General features: G+C 40.9%; 1 protein-coding gene across 4 annotated transcripts in view; it reads right to left on the reverse strand.

Moving 5' to 3' along the window:
- Positions 1 to 9,543: 9,543 nt before the first annotated feature.
- The window catches only part of Apip (APAF1 interacting protein), a 34,401-nt gene continuing 17,364 nt past the window's right edge, over positions 9,544 to 26,580 (reverse strand). The window contains exons 6-9 of one of the 4 annotated variants that reach the window (XR_003835577.2): positions 26,133 to 26,300; positions 25,486 to 25,581; positions 19,848 to 20,007; positions 9,544 to 9,631 (exon numbers count right to left, since the gene is read on the reverse strand). Coding sequence is in view for 3 of the 4 variants with exons in the window: in XM_085834618.1 (XP_085690744.1) it covers positions 23,498 to 23,573; positions 25,486 to 25,581; positions 26,133 to 26,300 (340 nt within the window). In the remaining variant the exon portion in view is untranslated. Of the gene's footprint in view, positions 9,632 to 19,847; positions 20,008 to 23,351; positions 23,574 to 25,404; positions 25,582 to 26,132; positions 26,301 to 26,580 lie in introns of those variants that run through there. The other 3 variants (XM_085834618.1, XM_085834617.1, XM_021151861.3) reach the window with 3 other exon arrangements.

Raw genomic sequence — 26,580 nt, forward strand, 5'->3', positions numbered from 1 at the left:
GATGTGCACTTAAGTAAAACCACTGGCTTGAGAATGCTCACAATTGACGAGGTAAATAATTGAAGAGGCTGGGTTTCATTATCCAAATCACAAGACATTGACTGTGAGCTAAACTCCTGCTAGCCCTTACACAGTCCTCACAGATAATGGCTTAATCACTACGAGTAGGTTCCAGGGCTGCAGAACAGAACACGTCTGTCCTTTACATGCCATTGGGAAACAGAAACTAGAGATTGGGGAAAAGGCAGCTTTCCCAGTCTCTAGTCATTGGAAGCTTGGCTTGGTTTCAGGGCTGGAATTCTGGTTTTCCCCCCAAATCTCCCTAGCACTGGGTTATGCAAATCTTAGGTGTAGCAAGAATTGGGCATGAAATCAGTTGCAGGTTTTAGACTGTTTGCAGCTTACCTGTGACTTGATAGAACATACAAATGCTTTCTTTTTGCCTGGGCTGTTTTCCTCATTTCTCTGGAAAGAGAGTACAAGCATGACTTTGGGTTTGCAAATTTATAGAACTCCAGGGAACATCATACAAATGGATGCTCAATGTCTTCCCTTAAAGGTGGGCAAAATACCTACCTGATTCTCTCATCATAACAATATATGCATATGTTCCCACCAAAACTGACGATATGTCCAAGTCTGATATTCCATGTGGATGTTCTTTTCCAAGAACCTGAGAAGTGACTTTTTCAACCCTGGTGACAAAGATACTGATAATGACAAGCAATGTCTCACCCAGTGATAAAAGGAGGAGAAAGAGAAGTTTCTAAGTGACTTTGAAATGATAGAATATTTATCTTGTAGAAGATGTGAGAACTAGCTTCCTGGTCATATATGTGTTATGTTTTATATATAATATTATATAAGATATTATATTTAATATGTTTAGATGTGTTGTTGTTATTTGAAACAGAGTCTTGCTATGTAGCCCAGACAGGCCTTGAATTCAGAATCTTCCTTCTCAGCCTCTCCATTGCTGGGATGACAGGCACTCACTACTGTGAATTTCACCCAGCTAGAAAAAAGTATTTTAGATCCCAGCCTTGGTGTCTGGAGTTGAAATGAGGGCATGGTGTTCTTGGCAAGTGATGAGAATAGGTAATGTGTCCCCTACACTCTCCAGCCTAAATAGGTTTGTTTGTTCTTATAACAGGCCTTTACTTATAAAGACAGCTGGTTCCCTTAAGAAGTATGTATCCAACTAATCCTCCACATAGATTCTTGCCTTCAGCAAAGACAATGAGTTTGCCATATTCAGCGTAAAACTTGATTGCACTTGCCTCCAGGCCTTTGAGCAGTCTGGCTGCCTCCTTACCTGTGATCATGGCTCTGCAGGCCTAGTGTCTCAGTGAAAGCCCAAGAGCATTTCAAGACCCAAAGAGGAAAGAAAACAAAGAAATGCTTAGTTTTCATTGAACATTGTGATATATGAACTTCAAATATGAAGGGACACAGCTACAGGTTATAACATCAACTTCATTAGTTATTAAATTTAATATTCACAAACAACCCATTATAGTTAAAAACAATTTGTGGATGAATTTTTTTTCATTTAAAATTTCTCATGGGTGCCTAGTGATTGCTGAAAGAAATCATTAGCTAATTATAAAATAATTAAAGTAATTTCATATTTAGAAATATAATTACATAAAAATTATAACCAATTATGAATCAAAGGAGTTACTATCATAAGAATCATTTCAAAAGTCAAGGTAGAAAATATTTTGTACCAGAGTTACATTGTATGTGGGTACACATTTCAGTCTGGTAAGACTGTGAGTGATGTGGCCTAAGATCCAGGAATCTCCAAGGAGCCCCTGCTGGGAGTTATTTTCTCTTTCTGGAATTCTGCCATCTCCATTCTTTCTCTACCTTATATTTGTAATAAAACCTGCCCATGAACCTCTTTTTAATTCTACTCTACTTACCTTCCTCTGGATTTTCTTAACAATTCAAAACAGACTTTGTATTTGCTTATGTTAGAGACAACATACATTCCTTTGTTGTTGTTGTTGTTGTTGTTTTGGAGACTTTTCTTAAATCTGTTTTACATATTTATGTTAATCTTTTAACTAAAATGGGGGCCTTAGAAATTCCTTTCTAAAAAAAATATTTATTTATTGAACAGAACTGTTCTGTGTTAGGTGCTGTAGTTTGACCCTGTGTTCTAAAACATCCAAGGACTAGAGGGATAGCTAAACCAGGTCCCACCGCCTCTCGGAGGGCAACGCTGTTGCTGAGCCTGCCACTGACTGAGCTCTTGATGGGCACATTTTGTGTGTCTGGCACTGTTCTAGCACAGGCACCATTGAATGCTTTTGCAAGTATTCACTTATTTAATTCTCAAAGAAGTCCTCCTGGATGCTCCTTTTAACTTCATTGTACAGTGTCCTCAAAGAGGACACTGAAGTTCAAGGTCAGAGAGCAAATACATAACAGAAGCAAGATTTGGCCTGACTTCAGAGCCCTCACTCCTGGCTTGTAGAGTATGACCTGAGCCATTGAGATTAGTAAAAAATCCTGTAGAGCTGATCAGGGACAAGGAGGATGACAAGCAGAGAAGTCTCACAAAGAAGGGCTGCATCAATTGCTTTGCATGAAATACAAACTTGCTCAACAGACACATTTGGGGCTTGAGACTGAAAAGGTATTCCAGGCAGAAAGAAGAAGGGCCCTTGTCAGTCTGTGTGGGAAAGGCAGGTTCTGTGATTTGTTGTAGGAGATACAAATCGCTTATATGATTAGACTTTGATTTGCTCAGAGAGGATTAATAGAGACAGCAATTGAAAGGGAACCAAGGAAAATAGAATGCTGTTGATCATGATGAGCTGTTTGGCTTTTGATCAGTTTTTACTTAGGCAGGCTGACTGTTGATTCTCTCTCTCTCTCTCTCTCTCTCTCTCTCTCTCTCTCTCTCTCTCTCCTCGAGAATAATGAAGGAACATCTTGATAAATACAGCTATGTAAATAAGCAATTAAATAAGTAGTAAAACAAAAAAATCAAAAAAGAAAGGAAAGAAAGAGGAAAATAGGTCCAAGCCCCAGTTTTCAGGGAGCGTTATGCTCCCTAAATGCAGACAAAACCAGCGAGAGTTCATCGCTACCCTATGTTTGGCAAATCTCAAAGAGCTCAGAACACACTGGACTGGTCAGTGTTTGGGAAACCAGCCCCACTCCAACCTTGCTATATTGAGAGTAATTTAGCACAGCTCTTCGGAAAGTATTTGCTATCAAAATTATGCTTGTTTCTAACATAGCTATCCTGCTCCCAGGCATACTCAAACACGGATGAGTCTTTGTGCATCACGTTATAGCAAAATGTTGACGGGGAATCTAAAAGTGCCTGTTTTTAAAGCACTATATTTAACATTTATTCTATCCTTAATTATGCATATGTGTCTGTCTGTGGGTATCTGTACTTGAGTGAAGATACTCACTCAGTCCTGAATTGTTGGATCAACCAAAACTGGAGTTACAGGCATTTGTGAACTACCTGACTTGGGTGCTAGGAACCAACCTTGCACCTCCTACAAGAGGAGTTGCACAGTCTCAGCCACTGAGCCTGAGTCTCTAGCCCTCTATAAGTTCCTATTGGGGGACTGGCTGCAAGTCTTCTGCAGTGTATCTATAACCTGAAATTCTCTGCCATCTTATAAAAAGGAAGTCTACCCTATGTACTTCAGACTAGCAGATTCTCTAATGAATGATAAAGAACAATGACTTGGGTTTGCCACTGTGTGTGTGTGTGTGTGTGTGTGTGTGTGTGTGTGTGTGTGTGTGTGTGTGTGTGTATGTGCGTGTACGTGCATGCGCACATGTGGAAGCATATACTTATGTGCTGAAGCTCTGCTCAACCTATGGGTCATGACCCCTTTGGAAGTTACATATTAGATATCTGTGTGTCAGATATTTACATTGTAATTCATAATAGTAGCAAAATTACATTTATGAAGTAGTAATAAAATAACTTATGGTTGGGAGTCATCACCACATGAGGAACTGCTTTAGGAAGGTTGAGAACCACTGGGATAAATGACATATTAAATAGGCTAGGGTCCCCATGGGAAAGGCGACAGAAAGAGTGTAAGAGCCAGAGGGCATGGAGGACACCAAGAAAATCAAAGTCCTCTAAAGCAACATGACCAAAGCTCTTGTGAACTCAGAGACGGAAACAGCATGCACTGGGCCTGCATGGGTCTGTACCAGGTCCTCTGCATGTACCATACATTATGGCTTCCAGTTTAGTGTTTTTAGGGGTTCCTGAGGGTTCAAAGACACGGATCTCAGGTTCTTGTGCCTTCTCTTGTCTTTTCCTCCTGGTTGTCCTGTCTAACTCTGATATGACAGTTTTTGCTCTATCTTATTATATTTTATTTTGTTATATTTTTGTTATCTCATAGGAGCCTGCTCTTTTCTAGCAAGAGACAGAAAGGGAGTGAATGTGAGTGGGAGGAGAGGTCGGGAGGGACTGGAAGGAGTAGAGGGAGGGAGGCTATGTTATGTAGGAAAAGAATCTGCTTTCAATAAAAGAGAAAACAGGCTAGGAAATAGTTCGGTGTCAGTGTGCTTGCCCACTTTGTAAGCACTGATTTTATTTATTTATTTATTTATTTATTTATTTATTTATTTATTTATTTATTTATTTATTTCAAGGAAGATTCATTAAACAGAGACCCAAACCCAGTGACCTCTAATGGCATAAATTTTGTCACTGAACAGAGAGGGAAAGCAAACTTCTACTTATTGTTTGTTTAGAAGGTTTTGTTTTATTTTGTTTTGTTTTAATTTCAGGGTTTTTTTGTCTCATATTATCTATCTCTAGTTCTGTGTTTTCTTTTATCATACATCATCTGGATTGAAGTGTTGGCTCACCTTCATCACATTGTTCTCCATTTGGTAGGCAAGTCAATTAATCTATGTCTCATAGATTTAACTTTCCATGAAACTCTCAGCAAAGGTAACTTCCCATGAGAGGGAGTGGGCAAAGAGCCGGAGTACAGTCCGCAAGAGTTATGGAGAGAAGGTGGCTTTAGGGAACAGCCGCTTTTGTCTACCGCCTGGTCGCTTTCCATGTCCCTGGCCTTCCTACAGCACAGGCAGTGACAGACACAGTGTGTCTCAGGCAAGGTGCTCAGCAGAGCTCCTGGGAAGACATTCATTTACACATCCTTTCAAACACTGTCTCAGTATTTAAGCTCCAAGGTGGAGGCTATGAAACTCCTGGCTGGCATCGGTTTGGGGGACATCCCTGTGTGTGTTCCCTGACACATTCCAGCACAGAAGTAATGTTTTCATTGACCTTCATCAGTGTGACGTTCTGACTTGCTGACCAAGATGAATTTTTGGCAAGTATCTGATATCAATCTGCTTTGGTTTAAGATGCATGTGTAACCTCACTGTAGACTGTAAGGATGAACACAGAACAAGCAAGGGCCCCTGTAGAGTGCACTGTACTTGGACCTCTTAGGCAGAGCTAATAAAGGAAACCAAGCATCAAAGACCATTTCAACGGGCAAGACCAGGCCCTTCTCATCGCTGAAAACTGCCTGGTTGCTGCCATGCCATGCTTTCTCTGCCAGAAGACAACTCCTATCTGAAATGTCAGAGCGACTTCTTGCTGAGCTGGTTCTGGGATTAAGCTGTGTAATTTCATCTCTCTCAGGTGTGAGACACTTGTGTGTACAGTAATATGATTCTGTACCGTCAGGGAAACAGTGTGCCTTTGTCAGCACTGTTGATTGTTGAACTCCTGAATCATGACCTCACTCACAGGCAATCCCTCTGTGGGCCTAAGCCCCTGTGGTTACTGCTTGCCCTTCTGCTGGGAGGTGCAACACTTTGGCTCCCTGCACACGAGCATGTCAGTCAGCACAGTGAAGCCAATGCGTGTCTCCATCCAAGCTGGACCTAAGAAAAGCTTTCCTTTCTAATCCATTCAAGTCAGCTAGTGCTAAGTGTCTGGTAAAAGCACAATATTGTTAGCTAAACTAGGTGAGTACTCTACAATGAAGCTGTAATTTTCAGCCCTTTACAAATGTTATTGCACTTAATACAAGATGTAACTCGTGTTCGTTTTACAGATTGGAAAATGAAACGTGGGTGAAGTTAAGTAACTTGACCAAGGTATTCATTCCAACGAGCAAACAAGCAAGCAAATAACAATCATGATAATGACAATAATAATAATAATAATAACCTCTTCCTGTCCTTTATTTTTATAGCTTGAGGTAATCTGTTTTTGAGTTTGAGGACTTTAGTTTCTTTATCAGCAAGCTATACAGACAACCTGAGACACATTCAATTGTTACTTTCTCAGAACCAAAGTCTGAATTATCATCAGTTTCTTAGGGTTCTACCCAGTCCTTGTGTATGTATTTGTGTTTACGCACAGTGTGAGCGGTCCCATGTTTGTGAAGGTGTGTAAATCTGTGTGCCTGAGTGTGTGTGGTGAGAGAACAAACTTGTGTATCTTGGGTGTTATCCTTTGGGTGCCCTGTACCTTTGCACTCATTCTTCACCTTCAGCACCCAGCCTTCCGTACTGGGTACTGATAGTTTGTGATTAGTACTCAACAAACATGCTAAACCAGTGAGTGAACACCAGGCTCAGAACAAAATGCTCAGAACAAAAAGGCTTATGGATTCCTGGGTACCTCATTCAGTTAAGCTAATGTCAGCATATTTTTCTACACTTAGATTAAATTTAGGAATATGGAAAAGAAATGTATTTTACTGCTTTTAGCAGAGCCAGCCAGTAGCCTATACCAGGTAGCAATTATAATGAGAATTTTGCTTTCTTTAAACATAGAAATTATAGGACTAGGTTTTTGGTTTAATTTTAAGTATGGGATATGGCTTTAGATTGTCCATGGCAGCAGACTATGATTTGCCTCATGCACTGGAAGAGGAGTGATTTTTCCAGCTGCATATAGTTTCTGCAAGTGCATGATGTTTGGAATTCTGGGAACTCTTGAGAGGCATAAAAATGCTACAGTCCCAAGAAGGGTGGAGACTGCTGCTGCCCCTGCTGCTGCTCTTTCTTCTCTCGCTGCTGCTGCTGCTGCTGCTGCTATTTGCTGTTGCTGGTTGTTGGTTTCTGGTTGGAGATGTCCTGTTGATGAAGAGATGATGAAGATCAAACTTGCCCCAAGGAACTCAATGCCCCTATGCATCAGGAAGATGTCTAGTGGGAATGATGCTCCCTTTCCCTTCCAGCCTCCTTTCTCTCCTACTGAGTGTTGGGGTTTGGAAGGGACTGGGTGGAGCAGGATGGTAGAAAAATGCAACCCAATAAAGTAGCTAAAAGTCTGGTTACAAGAAATGTTTTCAAGATGCTGACACCATTGCATTCACTAGCAAGATTTTGCTGAAAGGACCCAGATATAGCTGTCTCTTTTGAGACTATGCCGGGGCCTGGCAAACACAGAAGTGGATGCTCACAGTCAGCTATTGGATGGATCACAGGGCTCCCAATGGAGGAGCTGGAGAAAGTACCCAAGGAGCTGAAGGGATCCACAACCCTATGGGTGGAACAACATTATGAACTAACCAATACCCCGGAGCTCTTGACTCTAGCTGCATATGTATCAAAAGATGGCCTAGTCGGCCATCACTGGAAAGAAAGGCCCATTGGACATGCAAACTTTATATGCCCCAGTACAGGGGAACGCCAGGGCCAAAAAAATGGGAATGGGTGGGTAGGGAAGTAGGGGGGAGGATATGGGGGACTTTTGGGATAGCATTGGAAATGTAATTGAGGAAAAGATGTAATAAAAAAAAAAAGAGTGCCAAGAGTTGACATTTCTTTGTCTGGTTGCAAAGCTAGTAACTATACTAACAATATGTGTGCCACGTTTTGTGGGGGAGGATTTAAAAATCCATCAGCAACATAGTATTGTAAACATGCAAACACTGAGCTTTCTGACTGCTGGCACTAACACTTTGAGAACCTCTAACCTCTCTGACCAGCACACACAGCAAGGGAAAGCCCTGTAGTGGACGTAGTGATGCTGACACTTACTGACTGGGGCCTCTTTTTTTTTTTTTTTAAGGCAATGGGTACAGGAGTTATAGGCAGACTTCTATGGGATACTTAATTCATGAGGCTGTAAGGTGTTTGTCTAGGTTGGGTGAGACCTGGGACCACCTGGGCACAGTAGAGAGTGTGCTAGGACATTACAATTGTTGAGTCAAACTAGAGACTGTATCTGTTGTCATTGACCAGTTTCTAATTGAGAAGAAGTGAGTTGACCCTAATGTTCACCCAAAGGCTAGCTTTACACAGATTAGCCAAGAGGCCTCCCCACCTGTATCCCAGGTCCTGATATCTTACCTCATATCTTTGCATACACTGTGACTTCTAGTGAATTCTGTATTTGCATAAGTTAATGCATAGAGTGAGTCTTCTACACCTGGGACCAGGACAAACCTGATACCTTTAACTGCTATCTACTGCCTAAACAAAGATCATTATCTGCAGGTGGGTCTTACTACGAAGAGGAGTCTGCCCCATTGACATTGCAGCAGAGATTAAGGTGCTCAGTTATGGTATATGAGAAAACCAGGCCCTGAGAAATAGCTGAGGTAGATTGCTTGCTTGGTAAACCAACTCATCAAACAGGACATAGCTTAGATAGATGGTCTAAGCTAAGCTTGAGTTGGTGGTGGCAGAGCCAAAAATTGACTCCGTCTTCATGATACACTTCTTCAAAGAGTGGCCTAGGCACATCTTGTAATGCAGTATCTCATTTGTCATCTGACATCAGGCCCTCTACCCTGCTGGATCTGCAACTGCTAGTACTTTTTACAATTGTCCCCGATGTTTCCCAAATGGTTCCCTGCTTCTGTCCTCATTGCCAAAGTCCAAGTAAGGTGGAACAAAGTGAGTTAGGATCCTTTGAACTTGAGGCAAAGCACTGTTCTTCCACTATAAGGACTAGGAAAGACAGGAAAGACAGAGTCCTCCTGGCCACTGTCAGGTTCAGAGTTACGAGAACTGAGATGTATACTCTATTTATTTATTTAATTTATTTATTTATTTATTTATTTTGGTCTTCACATTGCATTTAATCTCCTCTATAGACATATACAGTAGCTTGTTTCCAGGGTGATTCTAGACCCTGCCAAGTTGATATCAGTATACTCTATTTAAATGTGTGACTGAACACATTGCTGAGAGGTCATAGGATCTGAAACACACACACACACACACACACACACAAATGAGGCCCTAAATTTTTTTTAATCAGGAAATTCCCCTTTCACTGCCCCTCCCCCACTTCTTATCAAAGGGTGCAGGGTGGAAGACTGTTGAGTTGAAGTTGTACGGGCACTGGAAGATTCTGTAAGAAAGAGCATGTTGGACTTAAAAGTTTCAGGAATTTAAGCAAAGGTTGGTTAGCAATTTCTGCCCCCCTTGTATTCTTGATTTTTTTTTAAAGTAGAGTATGATATTCACCCCTTTTGAAATTTTCCTATATTAAAAAATTTATTTCTAGTTTTTACTTATGTTTCCTCTATTAATCTGCAGATGTGTGTGACTAACCTGTGCAGGTGTCCATGGAGCCCAAAAGACAAGTCAGACCCTTTGGAGTTACAGATGCTGTGAGTCTCCAGGTGTGGACATTGGGCCTCTGCAAGAGCAGAAGGTGTTCTTAACCACTGAGTCATCTCTCCCGCCCCCAACATGCTCATATCTTAAACTAATCCCTATACTCTTCTGGTTTCCCACATGTCCTCTTTCTCCTTTACTATAACTGATTCCTTTTCCTCTTTCTTATGCTTCCCCACTAACGTAGGGTTTCTCTATAACCGTGGGAAAATTATCCCCACCCAAGGCGTCAGTCATCTCTTTCACCATCCCACCAATTCCAAAGTCTAGAACAATAAGTACCCAATCTCTGTTGCTTTCTGACAAAACTATAGTATCTTGAAGAATGCCTGACACATTGTAGGTGCTCAATAAATATTATTGAGTGAACAGAGGTATAAGTAGACAAGTGAGTCACTGGCATGTTGAAAATTCTTACTCTTTCCCCAAAGTCCAGACCCATACTCTAGAAGCTATTAGATATTTCCAACTTAGCATCCTACCACGGTTGTGAAGTAGTACGAAGAGTTTAGTAGAATATTTAGTAGACACTTTCTGTAGTTTTCTGGGCTTCAACATTAGTTGGGCCCTCTTGTGTGTTAGATTACCAAGGCGGGGTATGGACTTCCTTACTGGATTCCTAGCTCAAGTCTTCCAATGATAAAGATCTGAGATCTTTTATTGGGGAGGGAGGTCCCAAAGAAGCAAGATGTGTGACATTCTTCCTAAATAGACATGGAAGGAGGCTAATAGGCACATCTGAAACAACTAGTTGCTCGTTTGAGGTGACAATATTATCACATTTGTTTGGGCAAATGTGTCCTTGTGTTGATTGCACAGAAGAAATATAATTCTAGGTCAAGTTTAGACATGGGAGAATAATGAGCTCATAGCCATGGAGTCCTGATCCTATCAGGTCTTCCAGATCTGTCTCTCGGTTGCCTCCTCTTGCTGCTCCTGCAGATTCTTTATGTTCCCATAAAGCCTGGCTGTGGATGTCAAAGCTGGAGGCTGTCCTTAGTCGCTAGGTGTGTGGTCCATTGAAGACTTATGTGGCTTGCAATAATTAATCAAAGGAAGGATTGCCAGAGACAGAGAGAGATTTGGAGACTGGATGGCATCTCCTGGCTGATTCATCCTGTCTACCTGTCTACCCAATTGCTTCATATTAGTTCTATAGTATGTGCCCTGTGGTGGGTATTACCATGTTCCAAGATCTTCAACACTTGTGTCCATGGATGTATCTGTTTTCCATACTTCTATAGCTGGCTGATTTGATCCCAGTTTTCTCAAATCCCTCCCCAGGGCAGACTATAGTATAGCTTCTGCCCACATTTGGTTTGCATTCCTACACCAAAATGCCCCGTCCATGAACACAGCCCAGGCTTGCTCTTTCTCCATCAGTCAGTTCTAAGAATTCCCCCCAAGTGGCCATTAAGAGCTAAGAGAGAAGGGTGTTAGTGTATAGTAATGAATGATATGGAAGCCTGAGCTACCTGCTTTTGCAGCTTGCTTATGACTTCTGGATAGCTCATGGCTGACACCATGTATCCGCTTTTGAGTGGGTTCTTAAATGAACCACTACTCGTTGGATCTGATAAAACTCAGGTCTTAGCATTGAGTATTGTAACTGAATGGCCACTTGGTATATTAAGATACACCAGAGAAACCAATAGCAATAGAATATGTATCTTAAGGTATACAGGTGGTATGTACAATGGTTCTACTTAGTGGCTTTTTAAAACTTTATGTTGGCATGAAAGTGATGCATTGCAGTAGCACTGAACCACAGTCCCAGTAACCTGCACTGTCATGAGGATAAATGACCAATACTAAAGTCTATGGTATATTGAATTTGATAAGCTGTATGAGATATTTTGCAATTTATTAAAAGAATTCTGTTAGTTGATTTTGCCCAACTATAGGGCAATTGAAGCCTTCCCAGCACATTTAAGTGGACTAATCTATGATGTCCAGCAAGTTGCATTTTCAAAGTAAAATACAGTTCATTTATTTATGGTGGTTTTATCAGGCACAATCTTGTCACAAGTTAAGGAACATCTCTGTACACATTTACACACAAAAAAAGAGAGAGAAGAAAGGGAGGGAGAAGAGAAATTGAGGTAGAGGAAGGGAGGGAGTGGTGGAAGGAGAGAGGTGGAGAAAGAGTTTTAGTGAATTGATCCACACCACTGCAGCATTTGGCATACCCACAATTTGCAGGGATCAGGACAGGCTGGAGACTGGGAAAGCTGGTGCTGCCTCTGTGGTCCAAGGGAAGGTCCCTTGGACCCTTTCTGTCCCTTCCTCCTCGAGGGACAGAAAGCTGGCCCTTTTCTTTAAGTCTCATTGTCCTGTGTCATGGAGGAGAATTTGATTCTCTTCCTGGGTTAACATCAATTTAAATATAAATCAGATTTATACTTTTAGAATAACATCTAGTCTAATGCTTGACACAACACCTAACCACCATAGCTCTCTTGGTGTCTCTAAGGCAGGCTCTTTCTGCCAGGGTCTAACAGCACACTGGAGTTTTTGAGAGACAAGTAGTTCTCTCCTGTACATAGTATGACAGAAGTCTAGAGGCCTGCACAGTGACTGCCACTGGGATTTGTCTTAAACTATACATCATATCTTCTACCATCACAAACTCTCAAAAATTACAAGGTCTTCTAGCCATCCATCTCTAATGTCACAGAGTTATTTCAGAACTCTTTCTTGCCCTGTGTTATACTGGAAGCCAATGGACTCTTAAGACACCCAATATGTGGACCAGATCAGGACTCTCATATGTGAAATATACTCAGTTCAGAAAAATGAAATCGGGGCTGGTGAGATGGCTCAGTGGGTAAGAGCACCGGATTGCTCTTCCGAAGGTTCGGAGTTCAAATCCCAGCAACCACATGGTGGCTCACAACCATCCGTAACAAGATCTGACTCCCTCTTCTGAATTGTCTGAAGACAGCTACAGTGTACTTACATATAATAAATAAATGAATCTAAAAAAAGAAAAATGAAATCATAACATTTTCAGAAAAATGGGCAGACCTAGAAATGATTAAGTAAAATGTTCCAGACTCAGACAAATGCCACATATTTCCTTCATATAAGGAACCCAGATTTAAGGGGAGGAGGGGGAGAGATCTTAAGGGAGGTAGAGGGTAATAAAATCCATGTAACATAAAAGCAGAAGGGAGGATCATTTAGGGTAGGGGAAGAGAAGCAGCAAGAGGTGGGATGATGGGAGGGCAGGAGCGGAAGAGGAGGGACAAGGAAGAACAAAGTCAAGCAGCATAGATGAAGCTGCCACAAGAAGATCCACCTTTCATATATTAACTTAAAATGACCAAAAGCCAACCACACATACACACACACACCACCCCTCTGGACAATAAAAACACCTCAAAATAAATTAATGCAGCAAGAATTTCTAAAAGGCTTTTCCAAAACAAACAAACAAACAAAAAAAAAAAGAAAGAAAGAAAGAAAGAAAGAAAGAAAGAAAGAAAGAAAAGAAAAGAAAAAGAAAAAGGTAAAATAAAATCAATATATCGCTGGAAGCATGAAAAGGGAAAAAGAAGAGAGAGGAGACACTCAAGCAGCAATGCAGGGGAAGGGGATTGGCCAATGAGGAGGAAGTGCATAAATGGTATTAAATAAACATACAAAAGGCAAGGTAAAAATGCTTAGAATTACAAGAAAAAAGGAACGAGTACACAGGGTAGGGGTAGAGAGGTGTTTCTCTAGCTCTTGAAACTTGAAGACTGCCAGGATGTGCTGGAGGCCAGAGCAAGAACTGCCTCTGTCTTTTCCCTGCTCCTGAGCCTGCGGTGGAGAGGCTCCTGAAGTCAGCAGAGCTCTCTTCACTTTAGTGACTTCCCGATTTGCAAACCATCACCATTGGGCTCTGTTAGGCACGCTAGGCAGTGTGAGCTGGGCAGGTTCTCCCACTCTCTGACGTCTTTCCAGTTCATACCAACCAAATATTAATCACCTGATGGAGACGGGTGTGAACTTCAAGTAGTCCACTGGACTATCAGTGTTCCCAGCAATGAACCCCATGCAGACAGGATGAGTGCCAGGCTAACTGCTGACCTCACACTCAGGGTTTTCAAACTCCAGAGTCTCATCTGAGAACATTTACTCCTGGGTACTGAGGGTGGCACCTCTGCCCACATAATGTATACTGGCCCAAGCCTCCTGTCCCCCCCGCATTCTTTGTCTTGCTAGTGTCTAGCCCTCCCACTCTCCAGTACTGACTCCCAGGGCTGTCTCTCACCCTAGGTTGTGTGAGGCTGAATCCAGACTTGTGTCAGTTCCCTGCACAGAGGGAGTCACAGCCTCTGACAGGAGGGACCTCCTCCCCACTGTTAACCCACCCACTAGAGAATTCTCTGAGTTTGAAGCTTGTGGGAGCAGTGAGCTTGTCCTGGGGTTGGATGCTAGTCTCCGCCAGGGCCTCCCACCTTATTTTTGGATGACCTGTCAGCTTCCCTCCCTGAATGGGGAAGCCAGGTAGCTGGAGCTGGGTTGTGATCTTTCTTCTCTTTAGTTTGTTGCTCTTCTGCGTTTCTTTGCTGGCTGTTGTCCTATCATGTCCTAACATGTCTGGACATTTCTTCACCAGGTCACACAGAGGCAGTCTAGTCACCTTACATAGAACTCACTGCAGACCTGTTTATGAGATAGGAACATTATTTAATTCTGCCTACTTCATTCATTTGCTTACTTTTCAGTCTAGGTCATATGAATTGAATAGGAATATTAATAAGGCAATTTTAAATGGGGTCTGCCACCTTATTTCACATAAGGTCCAAATGGGTATATTTACCAACACAGGTTCTCCAGCACTCATTTTATGTATGTTTTTCTTAATCTTGCCCTTCAACTTTAATGCCAGCATTTCTGTTTCCTCATATTGTCGGGTGAATTTTTTAAATGGCTCTCAATCCTTTTGGGGATTGATGCATGTATATCATGTACATATTAATGTGATTAATATTCCAATATCATTTATATTCCTGAAATATCCACTGGGTATAAAATGCATCTGAAAACTGTGAAGCAAATGGGATAGGCAGGGTTAGTGAAGACACGAGTTTCTAAAACCATCTAGGGAGAACACTAGAATAAATAATGTCACCAGTAAAACTTTGAGGAGAGCTAGTTCTTTTCAGTTCTCGCCGCTGTCAATCATTCCTTTACTTGTGATTCCTTGAGGACTCACTTCCTCCTTCAAGATGTAGGCGTAGGAGGGTTTTTGCTTCTTAAAAAGGCTCTACTTTGATCAGATTTTAAAATTCGGCCAAGTCTGTGGCCTTCTCAGTGTCTTTGTTCTGAGCCAGGTGTCTTCTATGTACCCAGGGTAGTAAACAGAAAGATTCTAGAGATGTGGCATCACCTTTCTTATTTGCTATAAAGAATGAATTCATACAGATTTTATTTCTGATTTTTTTCTTGGTAACTGCAAGAAATTATATCCTGTTTTCTTCAAAGCACTATGCCTAACAAAATTGTATATGAACACACTTCTTTGTCACACCAATTTACCAACATCATTCCTCTGTGTGCCCATACTATACATAATGCATACAGAGGATCATTTTCCACAACAAGAAGGGGAGGACAGTTTCTATTTCATACAAGTGCACAGCATTTGGTTTGCCACATGACCAAGCACGGTATTAGTTAATGTTACATAATAGTTAATTAGGCATTAATGTATATTGTCACAGTAGCTATGAAAATGTTTGTAACCATGAAAAGTGAGGTCATCTTATGAAAGAAGCCATTTCAAAACAAGTCTAGAAAGAAGAGAACGTGAACACTGCGGCTGCCTTAAAGACAGTGAAGGAAATACAAAGGCCTCTGAATCCAAGTGCTGAAATGATGGAGTTAACATTATTCCCAAGCCTTGTGCTATGCATGAGGTCCCAGGGCTGGGGAGTGGGGCTAGGCAGATCCTTGGAGCTTGCTGGCCAGTAGCCCAGCATATTCAATAAGTTCCAAGCCCTGTCACTGTCTCAACATAAGGCACTTGAGTAAACTCAGGGGGACTGTGCTCTGGCATGCATGCATGCATGCGCGCGCGTGCACACACACACACACACACACACACACACGTAAAAATATGTCCTTTAAATCCCCTCTTTTCTAGCAGTTGCTACAGTTAATTATATGGCAGCAGTGGCTAGTTATCTTATTCCACAGTAGAAGCAATTAGCTCATTTCAGTAAGCATTAATCAATGCCATACATCAGCATTTAATATGTCTCCTAGAGATGCTCCAAAGACACTCTTTCCCTCTTCTTAAATTCCAAAGCCTATTTTGATTTTCCACTTTGCCTCCTCCCTACCCTCACGACATCAGAACATCAGAATTAAACTCTTACTTCGACTTGTCCTTTGCCCTTCCCACTAGGAACGGCATGCCTTGCTGTGCTGTAGCTAGCATTCGGAGGCATATTGCTATGCTTCGGGTAGTTTGATAACTGCCATTTAGCATATGTAGTGGCTCTGGCCCATCAGACACTGAGTGTGATTTGAAATAAATGCTTCCACGGCTGCTGTTCACCTTTAAAGATTCTATGCCACTCTCATGTCCTTCCAGTGTTCTTTCTACTTGAGAAGCAGTTCAGTGCCTGTAGTTCTGTTATGAAATAAGATGATTTTACCTTAAAACAAACCTGTAATACATCTTATCACTCACCTTTCTCAACTGTCATTAAGGGACTCAAGTTCCGACTGCTTTTCCTGGTTCCCAATTTCCTCCTCCCATAGATACTTAATAAGGGAAATTCTATTCATCACCATTTCACCTTGTTAATTCTTTAGACATATACCCTTTTTTAAATTCTTTTGCTCTGTATAAACTTTTATTCTTGGCATCTTGTTTCTCAGTAAGTGTTATCATTTTAAGAATTTTTACAATGATCTTGAGTAGAACCACTTCACTCTCTTCTCCTTTTCGGCTGGCATTAAGGGTCTTTGCCCACTCATTTTAGTCAATATTTAATACTTTTTCAGTTCTTGGAAATTGATATGTACTAATGCTAAGCCCTTATTAGTGACCAATCAGTTTCCCTCCACTTTGCCCCTATCTCCTGAGTGTCCTGCCTAACCTCTGGCTGCAGGTATAAGCATGAGACCCTGCAGATTATAACCTTTTTCTGGCCATGGAAACTGTCCAAATATTAGGTTTCTGACCAGCTCCCTTGATTCTCCAGGACTAGAACATCTGTCCAAAGAACTGAATGGACACACAAAGAGAAACATAAAAAGAAGGGTCAATAGATGCTTTGTACTGTGTGTGTATGTGTGTGTGTGATACAAGTGTATGCAGATATACAAGAACTATAGAGGGAAAGCCAGGTGTGGTGGCCACACTTTTAATCCAAGCACCTGGGAAGTAGATGCAGGCAGATCTTTGTGAATTTGAGGTAATGCTGATACTGTCTCAAGAAGCAAACAAACAAAAACTGTAGACTATAGAGAAATAGTTGCTTATTTGATAGCATCCTAAAATTCTAACATTGTGATATTAATCATCTGTATGAATATCATTAAATATGTATGCACTTTTACTGAAAAGTCAGAGAGAATATGCTTAAACTTACACAAGGAATGAGAACAAGTAGGTCAACAGGAATATGTCTCTACATGTATGCTATCTTGAATAATTAAAAAAATCACTAACAAAATATGTGCATCATTTGCTGAGAGAGATTTATTTCCTTGGGCTGAGCAGGTGCCAGGGAATATGGAAGCTTAAAACAAATTCCCAGTTCTGTGGCTTCAGAATTTCAAACAAATTAACCCTTCCAATCCTTTGTAACAGGTGGGCTACTGAAAACAAACATTTTTAAATAGTCAACAATTAGTGGAGTGGACTCGGGGTTGTGGAAACAGACAGGACCTGGCCTTGAATCACAGAAGTGTGTACTCTTTGGACAATAGTGATAGATCACATAATTCTTAAAAAGATGACCTGAGAAGTAAAATTGCTTGCTAACCTGTATGATTTTATGCAATCATTATTATGGTTATTAGTGTATTATGTGACTTATGGCTGTTAATGGGAAGACTCACGAAGTTAAAGACATTTAACAAAGATCCCAGATAAGCTTCATTGGCTTGGTTAGATTTTATAACCCTGTTTCTCCAAATTTCTCCCTTTGACTTGTAATATTTTACTGATTTATTTATAATCCCCCTCCTAATTCTGTTCCAAACAAGGATTAAAGACTTTTCCAGTCTATTCCATTAACCACAATGGCCAATTATGTCATCATACATAGTGACAATATGTCATTTTGTCTACATAAAAGTTAACATGACATGCATTTTTTTTTCTAAGCTCAATTCTCTCAGAGTAAAATTAGGAGCAAGTAAGGTTGACATTCCATTTGATTCTTCCTTCTTTAATATTGCTGGAGGGCCAAATGTCATCCATTCAATATTTATTGGCATCTGATTTCTATTATGATTCTTGGGGAAGGTGATGTAGGCTTATCAAGTTCACAGCAATGTCATTTCCACCCAGTCTAGGGCAGGAACATTCGAGGCTGAGGATGTCTGTTATGTCCTTTTCAGGGGTATTTCTAGATCAGTGACATTAGACAGATGAGCTTCCATATGGTCATCAGAGCTTAGATCCGGGCACTTCATTTGACTTGACTTTGACTTACATATTGCCTTTTCTTGGTCTAGAGTATTTTTATTGATAATGTTTTTGGAAATAATGCAAGCTTAAATGAGCAAAAATTATATATATACATATATATATGCCATCAGTTTTATACTCATAGCATGAGAAATGAGTATGAACAGGAAAGTTTATGCATAAAAAAGAGAAGGGTGATCAGTTAGCTAGTGAATATTAAGTAGAATAGTATTGATGCACTTAGTATTTATGTAAAGGGACTGAATACCACAGCACTATCTCCTTTGCTATAGTGATATTGAAAGCAGTGGATGAAATTAACCTAACCCTGAAACTGTGAGTATTTGTGAAACCAATGGGGAAAAACTATGAATGATTTTAAAAAAACATTAAACAGGTGAATGACGGTGATGGTTTGATAAACATCTTCAAGGTATACTCAAGATCATGTGTACATAGCTCATGCACATAATCATGATACCTGTGAAGCAGAAGCAGGAGAAATCTGACTTTTGAGACTAGCCTGGGCTACACAGAAAAATCCCACTTAGAAAGAAAGACAAACGGAAAAGAAGGAAGGAAGGAAGGAAGGAAGGGAGGGAGGGAGGGAGGGAGGGAGGGAGGGAGGGAGGGAGGGAGGGAGGGGGAGAGAGAATGAGAGAGAGAGAGAGAGAGAGAGAGAGAGAGAGAGAGAGAGAGAGAGAGAGAGAGAGAGAGAAAGAGAGAGAGAGGGAGAGGGAGGGAGGAAGGAAGGAAGGAAGGAAGGAAGGAAGGAAGGAAGGAAGGAAGGAAGGAAGGAAGGAAGGAAGCAAGCAAGCAGGCAGATATATAAAGAAGGGAGGAGATGGCTCAGGCAGTGAAGTGCTTGTCACAGAAACATGAGGCCTTGAATTTGATTCCCCAGAATCCAGGTAAAACCAGTAAGGTGATAGATACATGCTTATGAATACAGCACTGGGGAAAAGAAGACAGGGATGGGATTTCTTGCTGGCCAGTTCAGTGAACTCCAGGCCAATGAGATATCTTGTCTCAAAAACTTTAAGGTGGTTGGTTCCTAAGAGACAACATTTAAGGCTGATCTCTGGCCACTGTGCTCGTATATACCTATTCACTCATGTATACCCACATAAGCATCCACACATCCTGACACACAACCAAAAAAGAAGAGGAGGGAATAGTTGAGAAGGAGAGATGAAGAGAATTTCATTTGAAGTGATAGGACCTTTACTATAAAAATAAATAAAAGGCAGGTGAATCTTCATGAGTTCTAGGCTAACCTGGTCTATACAGTGAGTTCCAGGCCAGGAAGGGCTATGTATGAAAACCCTATTTCACAAGCAAGCAGGCATTTACTTGAAAGAGATTGATTAAAAAGGTGGAAAGGTTTACTTTGGCCCAAGGTTTCTGCAGGTTCCTCCTGTGTTTGGCTGTTTTCATGATTGTGAGCCTGATGATGAGGATGAAGTCATGGACAGGAGTGGCAGAGCAAGGCTTCCCACCCCTTGTTGGACAGGAAGCAGAAAGAGACAAACAAGAAGGACCAGGGAAAGACACCCATCAAAGACAAGGTCCAATAGGGCCTCCAATAAAGACTTACCTTGCAGCTCTCACTAGGTAGTAATAGTTGACCAAATCTTGAGTCCATCAACTTATCAATCCATTGATGAAGGCTGGGACCTATGATCCTAAAACTCCACATCTGAATACTAGCAGCATCAGGGTGAAGCCTTTAATGCAGGAGCTCCTTTGGGGGATTCCTAATATTTAACAATAACAAGGAAGAAATCAAATTATTTCTCTCTTTATTCTCTTATTGCTTCATTTTAAAGAACTTTGAAGAGAAAGCTAACCATGTCCTGGAGTGTTAACCAATCTCCTACCAGGCTACGTTGACAAGACCTGGCAGTTTTCTTTCTTGAAAGGGAAATATTTGATTAGATTGAACTTAAGGCAGATCACTTTTTAAGATTCAAAACAGTTCAATAGGATTAAAGGGTTCTAAAATAATTTGGGAAACACATGGCAATCTCTTGGCTAAATTATTTGTCTTATTCAATTGGAAGGTGAATATGTGTACTACAGTTAATTTAATACAACTTGGTTGAATTTAGGTCTGTCATCAGTTTAGTCTTTTACTTATAACCAACCTTTGTTTTCATATTTGAAGAAGTAGTAGGGAGAAGAACTCAGGGCTATGGGGAAGAACGCCTGTTATTGCCTCAAAGCACTGAACACTGCCATGCCAACACTGGGAATCAGCCTCCTGGGGTGTAATTCCATTTAGTTCAAGAATGGATCCTATTATGTAAAAGAGAAAGGTAAAAGTGGTGAACATTCACCAGTTCTCCAAACCCCGAGCCAGATTTACTGGAGGTGTGCTGTTGCAATGTGGTTTCCATGATTTATTTGAATGTCAACGACCTTGAGGAGAGCTAGACTAGAGTTTCCTGGGAAAGAAGCTAACATTTGAAGAGCACACCAAATACCTGATAGGTATGGTGCTGAGAGGTTTACATATATTCCTTTGTTTACATTCTGTGTATTTATTTCCTGAGCTTCAATTTCATCTTAAACCAGGGGAAATCTCTATCTTGAAAGATTATGTTGATCCCAAGCACTTAATAAACTAGTCTACAAGAATAAACCAATCCTATATTAAGTAGAAATTACAGAAAAGAAGGTAACTAATAGTAATTGAGTGGCTACCACAAATTAAGCACTATCTCCTTTATCTCATCCTCAGTCCTACTCTAAAAATAAGAGAAGTGAAAGTAAGCAGAAGTGACGCAAACTATGTTTCCCCATTGGAGAAATCTCCATCAAGAATTCAGAAAATATTCATTGAGTACTTATGATATGGCAGGCTCTTTGTTTTGTTTTGTTTATAGTGAATAAAATATATTCAACCTCAAAAAGGAATTTTGGAGTAAGTTTCTAGAAAAATGTCTAGAGATGAAGTGTGGTAATGGAGTAGAGAGAAGAAGTCAATGGCACTGTAGGGTCATGGTAGGTAGCATCAAGATGATAGCATCAGCTAGCCAAAGGATGATGCTGAATAGGGGCTAGAGGATAACTGTCTGGAGTGGAAAGGAGGGGTTGAGGCTAGTGAGAAAACAGTACCTCTTCAGCAGAGAGGCACTAGTTAGAGCTATTCACTGAAGGATGTTGTCCAGGAGAAAAGCATAGAAGCAGGGCATGATTAAGATCAGAAGTCTGACAGGGAAGAAGCCTACAGAACTGACCCAAGAGTAGGGCACCACAGGCATCTGGAATTATGGAAGGCTAGAGAAACACCTCCAAGAAGCCACCACTAGTAACTCTTTTGAGAAATAAAATATAGAGCACTGACTTCAAGTTTTGGTGGAAAGATGGTTTCATTCAACAAATATTTATTATCAACTACCTAATATTGCTTGAGAGAATAGGGGGTACATTGAAAAAATGTGAAAACTTCTATCTCTGTGGAATTCACATTGTAGAGTACAAAAAATCACCAGAGAAATCAGTTATAGCATATTAGCTGGTTATAAGCACTTTATAGAAAATCAGAACAGGGAAGGATAGCAAGGTGGTAGCTCACATTTATAATTCCAGCACTAGGGAGGTTGAGGCAGGAAGACTGTGAGTTTGAGGCTGGCCTGGGCTAGTACATCCAAGACCAGCATAGACTACAGAGTAAGATGGTATTTAAAATAATTAAATAGAAAACAAACAAAAGCAAAAATAAAGGAGGAAGTAGAGCTCTATGTGAAGGATATGGTATGGTTCTAAATATGGAGGACAGGTGATATTTAATGACATGATTGAGGCTCTATTGAGAATATTCCCATACAGAATGAGAAAGGTATCAGGTACATATGTGGAAGCAAAGTACAAAAAGGAGGGAAGAAAAAAATATAAGTACCTTGAAAATGCAAAGGCTCAAGGTTTCCTGCAACTGGAGTAGAGTATGTGAGAAGGCTCACCAAATGAGCTAGTAGGACAAGGATTCTCAACCTGTAGGCCATGATTCCTTGTGGCGGGGGTGGGGGTGGGGGCATTGAACTATCCTTTCACAGGGGTTGCATACCAGATATTTACATTAAGAGTCATAATAGTAGCAAAATTAGAGTTATCAAGTAGCGACAAAATTATTGTTGGGGATTGTTATAACATGAGGAACTGTATTAAAAGTTCGCAGCATTCAAAAGGTTGCTCTATGAGAATGGAATCATTGTCCAAAGACAGGCTTTAGAGCCGAGACCCTAGCTGATCTTCGTAACAGGATGACGGGAGCTTGTGTTGATTATTGATAGACATTTGGGGTGAGGAGTGGGGAGCAGTGGCTGAAGCAGGGGAATCTGTTAAAGCCCATCTGGAGCACATGGAATAAAAACAAGCAAACGAATGAACAAACAAAAAGAGTGGGTGCTGAGCCAGGCAGTAACAGCCAAGTGGTGAAAGGTTTGGAATACAAATATTTCTTGCATGTGAAGCTGGTGAGATGGGCTAATTGACCTCATATTGTGTAAGACTGACCATTCCACTATGGATGTCAGTGAGAACAACTGGAAGGAACTGCAGGGAATGTCAGAGACTTAGGGCTTGTTTTGACTATCTCAAGAGGTAGATAGACATTCCTTGGCATCATCAGAAGCCAGGTAAGAGTCGAGATCAGGAAAAATACAAGGGTGAAAATATAAATGTGTGATCTGCTGGGTACAACTGATATTTAAATCCAAGAAAATAGGTGAGATCAGTGAACGAGTTTCAGGAAAGTTGTCTGAGGGATGATGCTGACTACAGAGCTGAAGAAGGATCAGCACCGTGTGGATCCTAAGAACCTGAAGAGCTGAGAAGGCCAGTGAGCATGGGTAAAGCTCACAGAAACTCATCTCCAAGTTTAGCTGTGTAACCACCATGGGAGGTTATAATGGTACTTCCAGTTGAGTGATAAGGACAAAAGCCCAGCCAAACTCTCAAGTCTGGGAGAGAAAAGGGACTGGGCCATGAGAGCAAACTTTTTCTTTTCTTTTCTTTTCTTTTCTTTTCTTTTCTTTTCTTTTTCTTTTTCTTTTTCTTTTTTTTTAAAGTCTGAAGCAGAGGAAAGGGCAGTATCCCGAGCTCAAGGGGTCTGAGCCATCCATCAGCTCCAATGGCCATCTCATGTCCTGAAGGTGAAGACTTAGCAGGAAGATCAAACTGATGATGCAGGAGACAGGAAATCACTCAATGATGACCTTGAACATATCAATAGGAGATATGGCCTCAGTGGGCACCAGGGCTAGCAACCATGCAGAGGTGGAAAGCCCACGGAAGTACTCTCTTGGTGGTGTCTTCCTTTCTGTGAAATAGCAGACAAGGTCATTAGTGCAGAGTATGCAGGGAAATGTTTGAAGTTTGAGAAGAAACAGCTGTTGGGGGGGGCGTGGTGAATGAATGGGGATACTAAAGTTCCCCAGCAGCATCTGAGGCTCACTTGACAGTAACACAGCAGTTTCTTTCCCCTAGCTAAGATGCACACACACACAGGACGGCTGGAACTATTTGTAAACGTTTGTTTTGATGTTCAAAGAATTCATTCATTCCACATCCAGGCCCAGTGATAAGAGGAGTCAGAAAGCAGCAGCACTTCAGCTTCAAGGGAGTCTTCAGGGAGAGACTGGTTATATTGAAGGCATGGAAGGAAGGCCAGCACTCTGAGAGTGAGCATGTAGGGAGAGCGGCTGTTTTTGGGTAGAGCTCTTACAGGTGTTGGAGCTGGGTGAAGGCTGAAGGCACGGTGGCACGTGTATGTGGCACATGTGTTTTAAGAATCCTATCAAAGGCAAAGGCCTTGGGAAAGTCAGAGGACAAGTACAAGGTGCAGCAGGAAGATTAGAACACCCAGTTGAAGGAACTGAAAAAGATGGCTCCAACCACAGAGGCTGGCTGTCTCCAGGAGTGAGGGGAGAGTTGGCAATGTTGGAAATCTGATGACTGAGAAGAGTGAAGAGAACAGTAACAAGGTTGGGACAATGGATTTGTTATACTTGGAGTGGCCTGTTTGTCAGTATCCAGTGCTCACCAGAGCTATGTGGTCATAGGTCTGAGATGATATCACTCAACATGGTTGTTAATTTGTCTTGCTTGGGTGCAGGTACCAAGTAGGCAGCTTAATCAAAGTCTTTCCCTGATGAATGTGACTGAGGTCAGGGGGTTAGGATGCCCCTGTGAAGAGCACAAATACTAGTCCATGCACTCTTCCTTTTTTTATGAAGGATGGGTAGAGACAGGGTCTGGAAGTCTGGGTAAGGTAAGTGAAGGGCTGAAGGGAATGATCTGGAAGCTGATGACCTGACAGCAGGGTGATGGTGGTGATCATCTTCTTTCGTTAGAAGCAGCAGGGCTGGGGCAGAGATCAGCAGTAGACCACTTGCCTATTCTACTGGAAACCCTGGGTATCATTTGACTTGAATCCCTACAACTGATACCAATATACAATAAGTGCTCTATATCATGTTATAGGTTAAATGTTGAGATATAGGGATATCTGCAAATATGCAATAAGGTATCTTGGGGATGGGAACCAAGGATAAACACAGACTTCATTTGTTACCCAGGCACGTTAGCCTGGAGGGAATTTCACACAATGCTCTTACTGTATCGAACCACCCTCCACATGAAGCGAGGTGTGGATTCCATCTGTGACTCTGTACTCAAAGTTTTGGACTCTGTCTGTACTCAAAGTTTTGGACTCTGTATTTTAGATAATGGGTACTTACTTAGTCTGCATATAGGGAAATCTGTACAATTATTTTTATGCCAAGTAAGAAGGATACACTAATCTGAAATAGTTCATGTACATTTTATGCATCAAATTAAAATGTTTATCCCATAAATAAGTGGAAAATTGCAAGTACATTTTACATTACCAATGTTTTAAAGATAAAAGAGAATTCTCTGAGAATGTATACAAAAGGAATTAACTTAAAAGCAAATATTTTTCTCTTATAATCTTTAAAATGAGAAAAAACTAAATAAAATAAGTTTTTATTCTACCTCCCTATCACTCAAATCTATAAGAATATAAGTAAATATTTAATGTCAGAGGATATTATCTGTAGTACTCGGTATAAGTTACCATTGGTAGTATTCTGTGACAGATTAGTGACATCAAGAAAATTTCCAACTCATTTAAAAGCAGCTGAGTTTTATTTAAGGCATAATTGAGTTTGTTTTATTGTTGGAGATACTTAGACATCCACTTGGCTTACACAATTCCATTTTCTCCAACTGGACGCTGTGTTGGATCGAGTCCCATCTTCTTCATGGAGACAGCAATGTCAAACAGGTAATCATAACACTCACACCTGTAGAGGGAAAGGCAAAAGGCCTGCACATTGTGTCAGCACAGAGCTGCTCTTCTGTCCTGATCACCATGTATCCCAACATCAGCTCTGTACGCTTTTCCTACATTTTTCTACTTATCTCATACCAAAGGTTTCCTGTTTTGACCCCAACAATTTTCAAACCTGCAAGGGAATCACACTGAATTGGGCAACTACATCATTTACTTCTCAAGAAGTATACTACTCACATAAAGCGACAATGTACATAAAGTACAAATATTACACGCTATGTTTTTTAAATCAAATATTTGTTATTAAGGATCTATCTCCTTTTCCTTTGTAGCAGACTTCACTGAGGCTTCCTAATTCAGACCTGACCTAATCAATACTCCTGATGATTCAATAGAGTGAAAACCAGCTCTCCACAAATAACAAGGACAGATAACTGAAGTTGAAACCAGTTGACCAACAACCCTAAAAGACCCAAATTTCATTCTAAATCCTAAATGTGTTGAGTTCCTTTCCACATTCTGAGTGTGACTTGTATCAAATATTCTCAGATTCGGTCTTACATGGTTTTTGCTTTCTCCCATGTTTCTCCCCACACGTACACCCCATGACGCCGGACTAGAACTGCACAGGAGTCTGGGTACTCATTCATGGCATGAGCCATCCGTTCTTTGAGGTCCTTCTCTTCAGGAGTGTTCTCAATAATGGGTACCACTAACATATCATCGTATCTGCAAGACAGAACAAGACATTTTCCCCCATTAAAGTATTAATATTCTATTTCTGATTTTTCCTATTAGTAACCAGTCAGATGCTCTTTATCTCTGAATAGCACTCCAATTTCTCCAACTTCAAAACAAGATGTTGCAAGAATTCTGTATATCTTGTATAAACATCTATACCAAAAGATACCTTTGGAATTTGGCAGGCAGCCCTAAGTTTAAATGGCAGAAACTTGTACAGTATACCAGAACCTAACAATGAAATCAAGACCATACAAGTATTTCCTTG

The sequence above is a fragment of the Mus caroli genome, unplaced genomic scaffold (genome assembly GCF_978045245.1).
Source record: "Mus caroli unplaced genomic scaffold, Mus_caroli_1 scaffold_2, whole genome shotgun sequence".
Lineage (NCBI taxonomy): Eukaryota > Metazoa > Chordata > Mammalia > Rodentia > Muridae > Mus > Mus caroli.